We start from the raw sequence: 14,168 nt of genomic DNA on the forward strand, positions 1-14,168 counted from the left end.
TTGGCGTGTTAGTTTCTGATGTTACATAAATGTTCTCAGCATGCAGCTGGCTTGAATCATACCTCCGTGAATAATCCCTGCCTCACCATAACCTGCTCAGAATAGTTTGTGTTGTAGCCCTCCTGCTCATTTTGGTCCCCCTCCCCAGGTACCCCAGAGCTGGGCCCGCCAGAGAGGAAGGAACTGGAGACCAAACTGAAGGAGCGGGAGGAGTTCCTGTTACCCATCTACCACCAGGTAGCCGTGCAGTTCGCCGACCTCCACGACACCCCAGGACGCATGCAGGAGAAGGGCGTCATCACGGTGAGACGACACTGTCACAAAGTCACGCTGAAGCAAAAGTGATCACAACAGAGATTGTGTCAGAACACTATGAAAATGAAGGGTGCAATAGGGTCCCCCATAGCTATATGAGAAGAAATGTTACAAAGTTTTTCTTTGATAAAATCTAACTCATACACACACAACTGTGTCTATGCGGTATGTGAGTAACCAAGCCTGTATTACCCAGGATGCAGTAGCCTGGTACAGTTGATGAGATGCCTAGGGAATAGTGTGTTCGGTAGAGGCCTAGGGTTTAGTGTGTTCGGTAGAGGCCTAGGGAATAGTGTGTTCGGTAGAGGCCTAGGGAATAGTGTGTTCCAATCTCTCTCAGGCTGTGAGACGTGTCTTTATAATTATCTTCTGATGACCCGGCCCATCACCTCAGCAAGCACAGAACAGCCCCAGGCAGAATTACAGGCTCTCTCTATCACATACACGCTCACACACTTGAAACACACACTCGTGTACGCACAATGGGTTACTTCATGAGAGAGGACTGCTGGGGCATTTCTGTATAAGAGATGACAATCTCTCTGACGCTCTCAAGATGCATGCAAATGTAACAGCACAATAATCTGTGATTGACAGACACACAGATTCCCATTAGAATACCAAGGACCAATGGATTTCTCTGGAGGGTCTCTTGCACTCAGTGGCGATTTTAGCATGTTAATCTTGGTGGGGCAACAGCAGAGCTTTATTTCCAGCACCATGGAGGGAATCCTTACCACAGCTACACCTGGCTATCAGCGGATCCTTCTGGGAACGAAACAATTCATTCAGCCTCGTTTACTACCTTTTAAAAAAACATGGCTGACCATATCTCCCTGGCATATTACATAATTTATGCAGCAGCATATAAGACATTGTTGTGCGCGGCGGTTACAATTCCGAGTTGGATGACCGTTCAAAACATATTTTCCCCATCTGACTTCCCAGTTGCAATGCTTGTGGTTAGCCACTGTCACCGATTCCTTCCAAATTTGCAATTTCCAACTTGTTGTGTAATGTTTATGTCCAATGGTCGATGAGCACTGATACGTTTTAGCTATATTTTCTCTTCATTATTTCTCTTCATATGACCATATCCTTTAAAAAGGATTTGCCAGTAGACTTGATTCATGACGATGACTGCTAGCTAAGATTGTGAAAGTAAGTAAGATGTTGACATGATCAGTCCAATCAAAGCTACTGTACATATGTGATTTGATGTCATTTAAGTGCCCTTCCAAGAAGGCTCGTAATATAACTATGGTAGGACCCAAAGGGCTGAAATTTTGGCTGTACAAAAGGACTGAAGCTAGGCGATTGCACAAGGTCCCCATGAGTGACAGAATACTGAGCCAATCATGGTGCAATGCTCCTCATTTCTGCTGGCCCGCCCCACCACCACAGAAAGCACTGAGTTAGACTGAAACACCTGCATTTTGGAGCTTCCTTACTCAAGAAAACAAAATAGAGACCATGGTTGTATACGGCTTTATTAACTCAATTATATATTTTTTCCCCACATTGCTTTCAAACTGATATGTGACACGTATTAATGCCAAAATAAAAAAGATATACCTCAAAGCAGGTGGGGCTCAGCCCAAATAAATGACAGGATGCCACTGCTTGCACTCATAAGTTCTCATATCATGATGAACAAATATTTTATTCAGTTCAAAATAAAAAAAATCTATGTAAACTAAGTATTGTCAGATATTAGATCATGTTTTGGTGAATAACTACACATTATACGATTCTATTTAAATGTTAAAAAGTACAGTGTCAGCCAGTATGGCTTGTCTGTGAGACATATCCTCTCTGAAGCGCTGGTGTGTGTGTGTGGTTGGTTTCCCAGGACATCCTGGAGTGGCGGACATCACGTCACTTCTTCTACTGGCGTCTGAGGCGTCTGCTGCTGGAGGACACGGTCAAGATGAAGATCCAGGTGGCCAACAGCGAGCTGACTGATGGACAGATTCAGGCCATGCTGAGACGCTGGTTCGTAGAGGCTGAGGGGACCGTCAAGGTGACTGTCCAGTGCCTGCTCCTCTACTTTCCTTAATCCAGCCCACCACAGCACCGAGACACTGACGGTCACTGTCGGCTAGAGGCTGCAGAGTATATCTATACCTTCCTTTACAGCCTCATAATTAAAGTCTGGTTTTAGTCATTTTCAAAACAAATACATTCCGATCAGTTAAATTTCAAACCAGGCGTTGTGGTGTCTTGGATATGGCTAGGTAGAAATAACCTGAAGTGATGGTGATCGAAGAGATGTCCCTCAGCACAGACTGCTGCCTTCAGGGGTGACTAGAAAAAGCCCAGCTCCTGAGGTACATTGAGAGTATATCTTTAGAAGCGGCCGTCTTGTTAGCTTAATACATTACTCCAATCAGGGCCGGCTATCTTAAGCTACAATTAATCCAAGCCCTGGCACGTGCAGATAGGAGTGCGACACGCTGTTTCTTAATTAAAATCAAACGGATAAAAAATGATTAATAAGGGCATTAAATGTTCTTGCGGACTACAAGCAGGAGCGCTCTTAAAACGGCGTGAGGTCACGCCCTCCCAATCTGCCTAAGCCCCCCCGTCTGCCTTTGTTTGGGATCAGAGACTGGCTGCGCACATGAATAGGGATCTCTCTATCAGGTCCAGTCAAAAAGGCATCAGTGGTCTGCTTTGTAGCTCTTTCACTTCTGATAGGATATTATTTTTTTTTTAATCACTTTCTTGGGTTGCTAGTTCAAACAAGCAAGGCTATGAGAAAATTGTAGTACTCTCCTGCTCGAAAATGGGTAAATTTAAGGCCCAAAAAAGTAATGTTCCTCTCTTCTCTCTGTGGTATGTGTGCAGGCGTATCTATGGGACAGCAATGAGGAGGTAGTGGAGTGGCTGGAGAAGCAGCTGAAGGAGGAGGAGGGGGCCAGGTCTATCGTCGACGAGAACATTAAGTACATCCGCAGGGACCACATCCTCAAGCAAATCCGCAGGTGAGTCAGACAGCCTGTTTAACAGGCAGATCACTGGGAACTTACCGGCCACTTACCGGCCTTTATGATGTCCGGTAGCAGTCAACTCAAAGCCTTGTATAGTACCATCTGTTTATGCAGTGGGATATTTCGTGGTGTCAGGAAAGTGTGATGTCACTGATTACCACAGAATCAATTTATTCCATGTAATCTGTTTTACTGTGCATTGCCTTAATTTCACTCACAATCTCTCATCTCTTTTCTTAGCCTGGTCCAAGCCAATCCTGAGGTTGCCATGGATTCCATCGTGCACATGACCCAACACATCTCCCCAACACAGCGTGCTGAGGTGGTCCGCATCCTGTCTACCATGGATGCTGCCCCGGCCGCTACCTAAGCCTCATTTATACCTGGTTCTAACATGCGTCCTTTGTCTTGATCTTGTCCACATTTTTAGTGAGGTATAGATTATTGTGGTCATATCTTCCAGACCACCTCTGGAGGTAGTCAGGGACCCATTGTATTTGGATATCAATCCATTGTAAACAGATCTGGATGGTCAATCCATTTAAATCATTATACCGGTATCTAAAACCATTGACAGGTAGCTCCATTGACTTATGGCATCAATAATTGTTTAACACAAAATATATATATTTTTAAAGAATCTGTCACATAATTTGCATACAGGGAGGCACCAGGAAATCTGGTCACAATGGTTGGTGGATAAGAGACACATTTTACTACCATGTGTAGATCTAATTGTATTTGTCACATGCGCTGAATACAACAGGTGTAGACTTTACTGTGAAATGCTTACTTACGAGCCTTTTCCCAGCAATGCAGAATAAAAAAAGGAAGTAATAACACAATCAATTAACAATATCGAGGCTATATACAAGGAGTACTGGTACAGAGTGGATGTGCAGGGGTACGAGGTAGTTGAAGCAATCAGGAAAGATAAGTGTATCAGCAGCGTGTGTGTGTGGGTAAAGTCCAGTGAGTATGCAAGAGAGTCAGTGGAATTCTTAAATAAAATGGTATTCATCAATGTGGGCACAATCAGAATGTGAATATGACAACATGGCAGCCGATGAGTTTGTGCTGTTACTGATGAAACTGTTGGCAATGATTCTGGAGGGAGGGGGGGGAAGAGTGGAGACACACGGGGACTGATGTCCAGGGTAATGAATTTACACAAGTCTTACAGAATGTGTGTTCGTGTTGATAAACTCCTTTTTCTCTGAGAATAGCCTCAATTTGTTGGGGCATGGTGTTGAAAGCATTCTTACAGGGATGCTGGCCCATGTTGATTCCAATGCTTGCAACAGTTGTCAAGTTGGCTGGATGTCCTTTGGGTGGTGGACCATTCTTGATACACACGGGAAACTGTTGAGCATGAAAAACCCAGCAGCGTTGCAGTTCTTGACTCACTCAAACCGGTGCACTTGACACCGGTGCACAGCTTGCCTGTTCAAAGGCACTTAAATATTTTGTCTTGCCCATTCACCTTCTGAATGGCACTCATATACAGTCCGTGTCTCAATTGTCTCAAGGCTTAAAAATCCTTCTTTAACCTGTGTCCTCTCCTTTATCTACACTGATTGAAGTGGATTTAACAAGTGACATCAATAAGGCATCATACTGTAGCTTCCACCTGGTCAGTCTGTCATGGAAAGAGCAGGTGTTCATGTTTTGTACACTCAGTGTATCTAATATATGTGTATATGTAAGTGCAATTTGAAAAATTATCAACAAAGCAGAGACCAGAAATGATATACTTGTATAGCTAACATGAATGAGGCCAAGCTTAGGGACTACACAATTGACCAAAGTGGAAGCAGCTCTTCATACATTTGCAATCATAAAGAGCCTCTGTCCTATGGGAAAGGAAAACATGCATTGGGTTTTGGGGTGTTTTGATGGTGATCTTGAAAATAAGATGCCAGCCGACTGCTGGGAGGGTTCACTAGGGTGGGGGTGTTAGTACACATTTTGGAGGGAGCACTTATTTACTGATAAAACCCATGGTAGTGAGTGTTGCATGGCGCTACCGGGGCATTGTGATTGGGAAAGTGGGCTGATCTTCCCAGGGCCTGGAGTGCTGGAGAGGAGTCCAGCAGGAGGAGAGGCCAATTCAGACCAACCACACTGGCCCTGGGGTGAGCCAAGGCAGACACATGCTGAAGCAGATAGACGAGCAGTTGTCGCCTTACACACATTGCTTTGAATGGACCTTACTGTTCTATTACTTACATTAGGCTTTAGTGCAGCACAGCTTGCTCTTTAGTATACTAAAAGTCTGACACACAAGCAAACACTATCAATGGTAATTGTTGCCATAATGGTTAAGAATCAATAGTTTTCTACCGTGGTGTATATTTTTGGCTATTATTGTGGCTTATTCCCACCAAAAAACATGTTGAAAATGTGTTTTTTCTGTATTTGTTTTTGTTGAAAATGTGAAACATTTGGGTGACTAATTTATTAAATGGCAATCATGTTAAAGAGACCTAGGTACTGTACACTGGAGTTATACAGTCAGTATTACAGGTGTGTTTTAAAATGTTCACTGTAATTTTGAGTTAATTATTGATCCGCAGTTCTTTCTCTCCATGAAGTCATTGGGATTGGGGTTTGCTATTAAAAAAAAAAAAGCTCTTTGCTTGCTCACTCAAACTCTAGGCCTAGGTCCTATTACTACAACATTCAAATGTACAAAAAAGTATCTGAAATGGAGCATACACAACAACTGTTTTATATAGTTTAATAACTAGTGGTGTAAAAATACTTTAAAGTACTATTTAAGTAGTGTGGGGTATCTGTACTTTACTATTTATATTTTTGACAACTAATGTACTTTCAACTCCATACATGTTCCCTGACACCCAAAAGTACTTGTTACATTTTGGATGCTTAGCAGGACAGGAAAATGGTCCAGTTCACATACTTCAAGAGAACATCCCTGGTCATCTACTGGCAGACTCCTCTGATCTCTGGCAGACTCACTAAACACACATGCTTTGTTTGTAAATGATGTCTGAGTATTGTAGTGTGCCCCTGGCTATCCCTAAATAAAAACTAAACTGCTGTTTGGTTTGCTTAATATAAGTCATTTTAAATTATTTATATTTTTACTTTTGATACTTAAGTATAAACCAGACTTTTATTCAAGTAATGTTTTACTGGGTGACTCACTTTTCCTTGAGTAATTTTCAATTATGGTATCTTTACTTTTACTCAAGTATGACAATTGGGTACATTTTCCACCACTGTTAATAAAAGATAGATATTGATCTCCACTAGGCTGATGACATACAACTGTATACAAAGGTCAAACTTTAGTCCAATTGTGGCCTGGGGTGGTCAAGCTGTTAGGGCTACTGGCTTCAGCACGCACATATAGGCCTACCATGTTGGTGTGGGTTCGATTCTGGCACAAATACAGTGCATTCGGGAAGTATTCAGACCCCTTGACTTTTTCCACATTTTTGTTACGTTACACCCATTTTAGAATAAGGCTGTAATACATTATTTTACTGCATCAATCTACACCCAATACCCCATCATGACAAAACAAAAACAGGTTTTTAGATCATTTTTTTGTGTATAAAAAAAACATTTGAACTACATATTCACATACTGTACCAGTAAAAAGTTTGGACACACCTACTCATTCAAAGATGTTTATTTTTACTACTTTATACATTGTAGAATAATAGTGAAGACATCAAAACTATGAAATAACACACATGGAATCAAGTAGTAACCAAAAAACTGTTAAATCAAAATCGATTTTATATTTGAGATTCTTCAAAGTAGCCACCCTTTGCCTTGATGACCGCTTTGCACCCGTTTGGCATTCTCTCAACCAGCTTCATGAGATAGTCACCTGGAATTAATTTAAATTAACAGGTGTGCCTTAAGTTAATTTGTGGAATTTCTTTCCTTAATGCATTTGAGCAAATCAGTTGTGTTGTGACAAGGTAGGGGTGGTATACAGAAGATAGCTCTATTTGGTAAAAGACGAAGTCCATATTATGGCAAGAATGGCTCAAATAAGCAAAGAGAAATGACAGTCCATCATTACTTTGAGACAGGAAGGTCAGTCAATCTGGAACATTATAAGAACTTTGAAAGTTTCTTCAAGTGCAGTCACAAAAACCATCAAGCGCTATGATGAAACTGGCTCTCATGAGGACCGCCACAGGAAAGGAAGACCCAGAGTTACCTCTGCTGCAGAGGATGTTCATTAGAGTTACCAGCCTCAGAAATTGCAGCCCAAATAAATGCTTCACAGAGTTCAAGTAACAGACACATCTCAACATCAACTGTTCAGAGGAGACTGTGTGAATCAGGCCTTCATGGTCGAATTTCTGCAAAGAAACCACTATTAAAGGACACTAATAATAATAAGAAACGTGTTTGGGCCAAGAAACACGAGCAATGGACTTTAGACCAGTGGAAATCTGTCCTTTGGTCTGATTCCAAATATGAGATTTTTGGTTCCAACTGCCGTGTCTTTGTGAGACGCAGAGTAGGTGAATGGATGATCTCCGCATGTGTGGTTCCCACCATGAAGCATGGAGGTGATGTGATGGTGCTTTGCTGGTGACACTGTGATTTATTTAGAATTCAAGGCACACTTAACCAGCATGGCTACCACAGCATTCTGCAGCGATACGACATCTCATCTAGTGTGCGCTTAGTGGGACTATCATTTGTTTTTCAACAGGATAATGACCCAACACACCTCCAGGCTGTGTAAGGGCTATTTGACCAAGAAGGAGAGTAATGGAGTGCTGCATCAGATGACCTGACCTCCACAATCACCCGACCTCAACCCAATTCAGATGGTTTGGGATGAGTTGGACAGCAGAGTGAAGGAAAAGCAGCCAACAAGTGCTCAGCATGTGGGAAGTCCTTCAAGACTGTTGGAAAAGCATTCCAGGTCAAGCTGGTTGAGAGAATGCCAAGAGTGTGCAAAGCTGGCATCAAGGCAAAAGGTGGCTACTTTGAAGAATCTCAAATATATTTGGATTTGTTTAACACTTTTTTGGTTACTACATGATTCCATGTGTTATTTCATAGTTTTGATGTCTTCTATTATTCTACAATGTAGAAAATAGTAAAAATAAAGAAAAACCCTTGAATGAGTAGGTGTGTTCAAACTTTTGACTGGTACTGTAAGTATTCAGACCCTTTACTATGAATCTTGAAATTGAGGTCAGGTGCATTTTTTTCCCATTGTTCATCCTTAAAATGTTTCTACAACTTGATTGGAGTCCACCTGTGGTAAATTCCATTGATTAGACATGATTTGGAAAGACACACACCTGTATATATAAGGTCCCACAGTTGGCAGTGCATGTCAGAGCAAAAACCAAGCCATGAGGTCGAAGGAATTGTACATAGAGCTCCGAAGGAATTGAACATAGAGCTCCGAGACAGGATTGTGTTGAGGCACAGATCTGGGGAATGGTACCAAAACATTTCCATCACAACCCATATTTTTTTAGGTATATTAGTATATTATGTATACTTTACATTGATTGATTTGTTTTAGATATGGAAATCATTTGGTTATCATAATTTCACAAAAAGTTTGGGTGGAAATATCTTATTTTTCATGATGTTTTCAGCTGTGACCAAGGCAAGTTTAAACATTCAGGGATAGGGTTGAAATATTAATATTAGGAAAACCATAAAAATCACTTAAAACAATATTCAATACAAGGTCATGTACAAATGTGTTAAATAAATTGTATGATATTTCATTTTCAACTAAAATGGATGTTTAATGACGATGGAAATTACCTTTGTCTCTGGCTGTCTGGGGAAAATGACAAATATATACATTCCTAAATAGTACGATCGCAGCCATTATCAGATATTGTTTCTGGACAAATCAAAGACAATTATAATACTGGTAAAATGGTGTTTCAATAAGTTTTATTTCTGAAAGCTTGCAGGGCCAAAGTGCCCGAAGTTGCAGAATCACCCAAATAGGACATGAATAAAATAATAATAGGTTACACAAGCATTCATTTCCATTCATAGAAAGCGTCGGGTGAATTGCCACAGTAGATTTGACATGGTAAATAAGGAAATACTGTACGTTTTTATATTGAACGGAATGCTTGTAAAATGAATACATCTCCCATAGGGCTCTATTCAATCTATTCAAACTAAAGCGTTACAGATTCCGTGATAAAAATGTAAAGGTAATTTCCGTTTGAGGCGACATATGCGGCGTTGAATACAGTCTCTGCTAAAGTGGGAACACTACCCTTTACATTTGTGTCATGCTGAAAAGCTGAACTTCTGCGATGCGGATTGAATAGAGCCCTTAGTATGTTCAAAAAGGACACTACATTGTTCCGATTACAATACCAACCAGAGGGCGAACATATCTTGAAAGACGTTGGTTGCAAGCAGGACTAACTTTAAGGTAACACACACATTTTAGGGAGCGGTAATGAGGTGACCAATAATGGTTGCAACTGGAGATCAGCTGTGCGGGTGAATTTAGCATGTAGGCCTATTAATGTTTGAATGACATCAACTGGAGATAATCTAGTGTTATTTGACTATATTCCAATAGGCTACCCGTTAGCCTATCCATTGTCACGTAATGAAAGGTGAGAAAACCGATGAAAGGCTAGTCCAGGGCTTCCCAAACTCGGTCCTTTGCTGAACTAACGCTACTGGACTGGTCACTACTCATGAGACTGCCCAGCACTCGTGAGGCTTGGAGCTGGAGCGCGCTGCTTAGACCACTGCGTTATGGCAATTCACAATGCTCTCTAGCAAGCACCAAAATAATACTGAGACATAGACACGTCGTTTTTTTATCATTTTGTTTTTAACCTTCCCGAACCATAGCACTAACCTTAAGGACTCACTAACCTTAACTGTTAACTTTTGAGTTGTGTGATGGGTCAGTGACTGTAACCGCAAGTTCACACAGGCACTGAGGTAACCAAAAACATTTATTCTACCTATTGCTTGCCTTCAACATATGAAACCATTGATTAATTAAAAATAAATCCCTAACGAAAAATACATCTACCCCTTACAAATGTCAATTTATAGTTAACAAAAATATAAACACATGATGCAGCAATTTCTAAGGTTTTACTGAGTAACAGTTCATTTAAGGCAATCAGTCAAATGAAATACATTAATTAGGCCTTAATCTATAGATTTCACATGACTGATAATACAGATATGCATCTGTTGGTCACAGATATCTTTTTAAAAAAGATAGGGGAGTGGATCAGAAAACCAGTTAGTATCTGGTGTGACCACCATTTGCCTCATGCAGCACAACACATCTCCTTCTCATAGAGTTAATCAGGCTGTTGATTGGGGCCTGTGGAATGTTGTCCTACTCCTCTTCAATGCGAAGTTGCTGGATATTGGTGGAAACTGGATCATTCTGTCGTACATGTCGATTCAAAGCATCCCAAACGTGCTCAATGGGTGACATGTCTGGTGAGTATGAAGGCCATGGAAGAACTGGGACATTTTCATCTTCCAGGAATTGTGTGCAGATCCTTGCGACATGGGGCCGTGCATTATCATGCTGAAACATGAGGTGATGGCGGCAGATGAATGGCACGACAATGGGCCTCAGGATCTCATCACGGTATCTCTGTGCATTCAAATTGCCATCGATAAAATGCAATTGTGTTCATTGTCTGTAGTTTATGCCTGCCCATACTCCACCATGGGGTACTTTGTTCACAACGTTGACATCAGCAAACCGCCCACCCACACCACGCCATACACGTGGTCTGCAGTTGTGAGGCTGGTTGGACATTACTGCCAAATACTCTAAAACGATGTTGGAGGAGGCTTATGGTAGATAAATTAACATTCAATTCTCTAGCAATAGCTCTGGTGGACAGTCCTGCAGTCAGCGGGCCAATTGCACACTCCCTCTCAACTTGAGACATCTGTGGTATTGTGTTGTGTGACAAAACTGCACATTTTAGAGTGGCCTTTTATTGTCCCCAGCACAAGGTGCACCTGTGTAATGATCATGCTGTTTAATCCGCTTCTTGATATGCCACAACTGTCAGGTGGATGGATTATCTTGGCAAAGGACAAATGCTTACAAACAGGGATATAAACTAATTTGTTAAGAACATTTAGGAGAAATAAGCTTTTTGTGCGTATGGAACATTTCTGGAATCTTTTATTTCAGCTCATGAAACATTTGACCAACACTTTACATGTTGTGTTTACTGTATATTTTTGTTCAGTGTATTATAATCCACATAAAAATATCTTCATGGCAAAGTGAAGGTGGCCTAGCCCCTGGAGAAATAGATCATCCATGATAGATTATCACACCACCATCATACTTCAGCAATTCTGCCAAATGCAGTGAGAGAAGTATAATACTTGGGGGGAGACATTCTGATTACTCTGAAATGATATTCTCTTCTCATGCCTCAACCCACAGATGATCAGTGGCATTTTTTTAAATGTATGGGCTTTTAAACTTCAACCGTCTTAAGAGGGATGAGACGAATCAAACAAATAGTGAGGAATCCATCTCATCCCTTTAGTTTTTTTCCTGTCTCACTTTCATATCGTCCCCTTGGCTCCGTCAACTCTATTACCATCCTACCAACAAATATGTAAGACAAATTGAGTTGCATACACCCAATACCCATCACAATTATGGGAGACCCAATAAGAAAATGAGTCATTTGGTGGTATAATTGGAAATGCGCCTTGCCTGGCCTCTCCGGTCTCCCAGAGGGCTTTGCTCATTTGTAGAGGCACGCTAGGCTGGCTAATTCCAGCGCTAATCACTGACAAACTGCAGCATCAGACCCTTCCTCCACTACTTCTACTGAAGCGGAGAGAACGGGATTGTTTAGAGAAAGTTACGAGGAATTGCTTTGTTATGTTTGGCATGGCTGCTTGTTAGGTTTTTAAGTGTTTTTCCCCCCATAATAAGTTTAAAAACAACAATACATTTAATCACCAACCAACTCTGGGGTGGGTTAATTTCCCTCCATTGGTCAGCAGACAAATCACCTGACAGACATAAAATGGGGATAATAGAAACAACTTTTTATTGATTTCTTTTTATTTAATCTTTATTTAACCATTTACAATTTACAATGATGGCCTACCAAAAGACAAAAGGCCTCCTGCGGGGACGGGGGCCTGGGATTCAAAATAAAAAATAAATACAATATAAATATAAGACAAAACACACATCACAACAAGAGAGAGAGTTTGAGTGTTTGTTGCAACTTGGCAAAAAATAAATAAATCTGATAGTATCAAAATCACATATTTAAACCTAATGAAGAAAACCGTATCTTCAAGTCAATGAGGCCGATTCCAAACCAGTCAGGTCCATTCTGAACTAACATCTAGACTGGTGCTGTTCATAAGCCTTTAGAGGAGAGGGCCAGACCACAGGAAGAGGCATGTGTTTATCTCCTGGGTTCTGCCTTCTGTTCTGCTGTGCATCTCTCCTACTAGCTCAGAGCATGTCACTCCCGCACTGCACCTTCAGCAAATTGTATTTTTTATTTAACATGGCAAGTCAGTTAAGAACACATTCTTATTTACGATGACAGCTTACCCCAGCCAGACCCGGACGACGCTGGGTCAATTGTGCGACCTCCCTATGGGACTCCCAATCACAGCTGGATGTGATACAGCCTGGATTCGAACCAGGGACTGTAGTGACGACTCTTGCACTAAGATGCAGTGCCTTAGACCGCTGTGCCACTCGGGAGCACAATGCATTCTTCCTGAATAGTGAGCGATACAACTCAGTCCTACACCATCAAGGAGAAAAACATTTGAAACATCACTTTTTTCAATAACAAGAATGGCAAAATTATGGCAAAATTATGATCAAACCTGGCTTCGCCACAGACTTAACATTTTAATGTGACAAAAGAGGAAATCAGCGGATGACGGAGGGATGAGACAGAAAAGAAGGAGAGGTCTCAATCATGCATCGGGAGCAGGAATAATTCCACATTCATGCGTCTCAATGACTTGACGGTACTTGAGAGATAATGCCAGGGACCCAGTTGCAGGATTCCAATTAGGGAGGTATATGCAATAGGCCAGATGAGACAGAGAAGGGTCTTTACGGAGCCCAGTGCCGTCTGATTACGGCCTGAACACAAGTGTCTGTCACTGTCTTTGACAGGCCTGTCCATGACAAAAAGCAGACCAACACAGGCAGGCAGGGAGGGAATCAGGGAAAGGCCCCAGCTGCTCTCAATCTCCATCTCGCTGGGCTGCCTCCTCCTTCCCTGACCAGCTCAGTCATTTCAATCAGTCAAATATTCCAGCCAAAGTGGCTCTACTCAGATAGATCGGCCAATAGAGCCTAATTTTGAGACAGGGCTAGTTTTGTTTGTGTACGACTGTCTGCACATAGATCACAACTGTTTTCTACATCCATAAAACATAATGTTCAGCATTTACATACAAATGTACAGCATGTAAAGCCTGTGTGCGTCTGTCTGCATATAGAATAGACACTAGATGGCAGTATGTGATGCCACCAGAAGTGACATGTCTCCGTTAATTGTGTTGAGATTATTAGAGAATCAAGGGAGCCAGTTGACCTGTGCTACTCTGGTGCAGCCAGTTGACCTGTGCTACTCTGGTGCAGCCAGTTGACCTGTGCTACTCTGGTGCAGCCAGTTGACCTGTGCTACTCTGGTGCAGCCAGTTGACCTGTGCTACTCTGGTGCAGCCAGTTGACCTGTGCTACTCTGGTGCAGCCAGTTGACCTGTGCTACTCTGGTGTAGCCAGTTGACCTGTGCTACTCTGGTGCAGCCAGTTGACCTGTGCTACTCTGGTGCAGCCAGTTGACCTGTGCTACTCTG

At 41.8% G+C, this 14,168-nt stretch overlaps 1 protein-coding gene across 4 annotated transcripts in view; it reads left to right on the plus strand.

The window, feature by feature from the left end:
* acaca (acetyl-CoA carboxylase alpha) overlaps positions 1–4,633 on the plus strand; it is a 54,473-nt gene extending 49,840 nt beyond the window's left edge. For all 4 annotated transcript variants that reach the window (XM_038989914.1, XM_038989911.1, XM_038989913.1 and 1 more), the window contains 4 exons: positions 149–303; positions 2,168–2,338; positions 3,166–3,302; positions 3,549–4,633. In XM_038989914.1, coding sequence (XP_038845842.1) covers positions 149–303; positions 2,168–2,338; positions 3,166–3,302; positions 3,549–3,678 — 593 coding nt within the window. In that variant the 3' untranslated portion in view covers positions 3,679–4,633. The remainder of the gene's footprint in view (positions 1–148; positions 304–2,167; positions 2,339–3,165; positions 3,303–3,548) is intronic.
* The last annotated feature ends 9,535 nt before the right edge of the window (positions 4,634–14,168 follow it).

Source organism: Salvelinus namaycush, chromosome 3 (genome assembly GCF_016432855.1).
Source record: "Salvelinus namaycush isolate Seneca chromosome 3, SaNama_1.0, whole genome shotgun sequence".
NCBI lineage: Eukaryota > Metazoa > Chordata > Actinopteri > Salmoniformes > Salmonidae > Salvelinus > Salvelinus namaycush.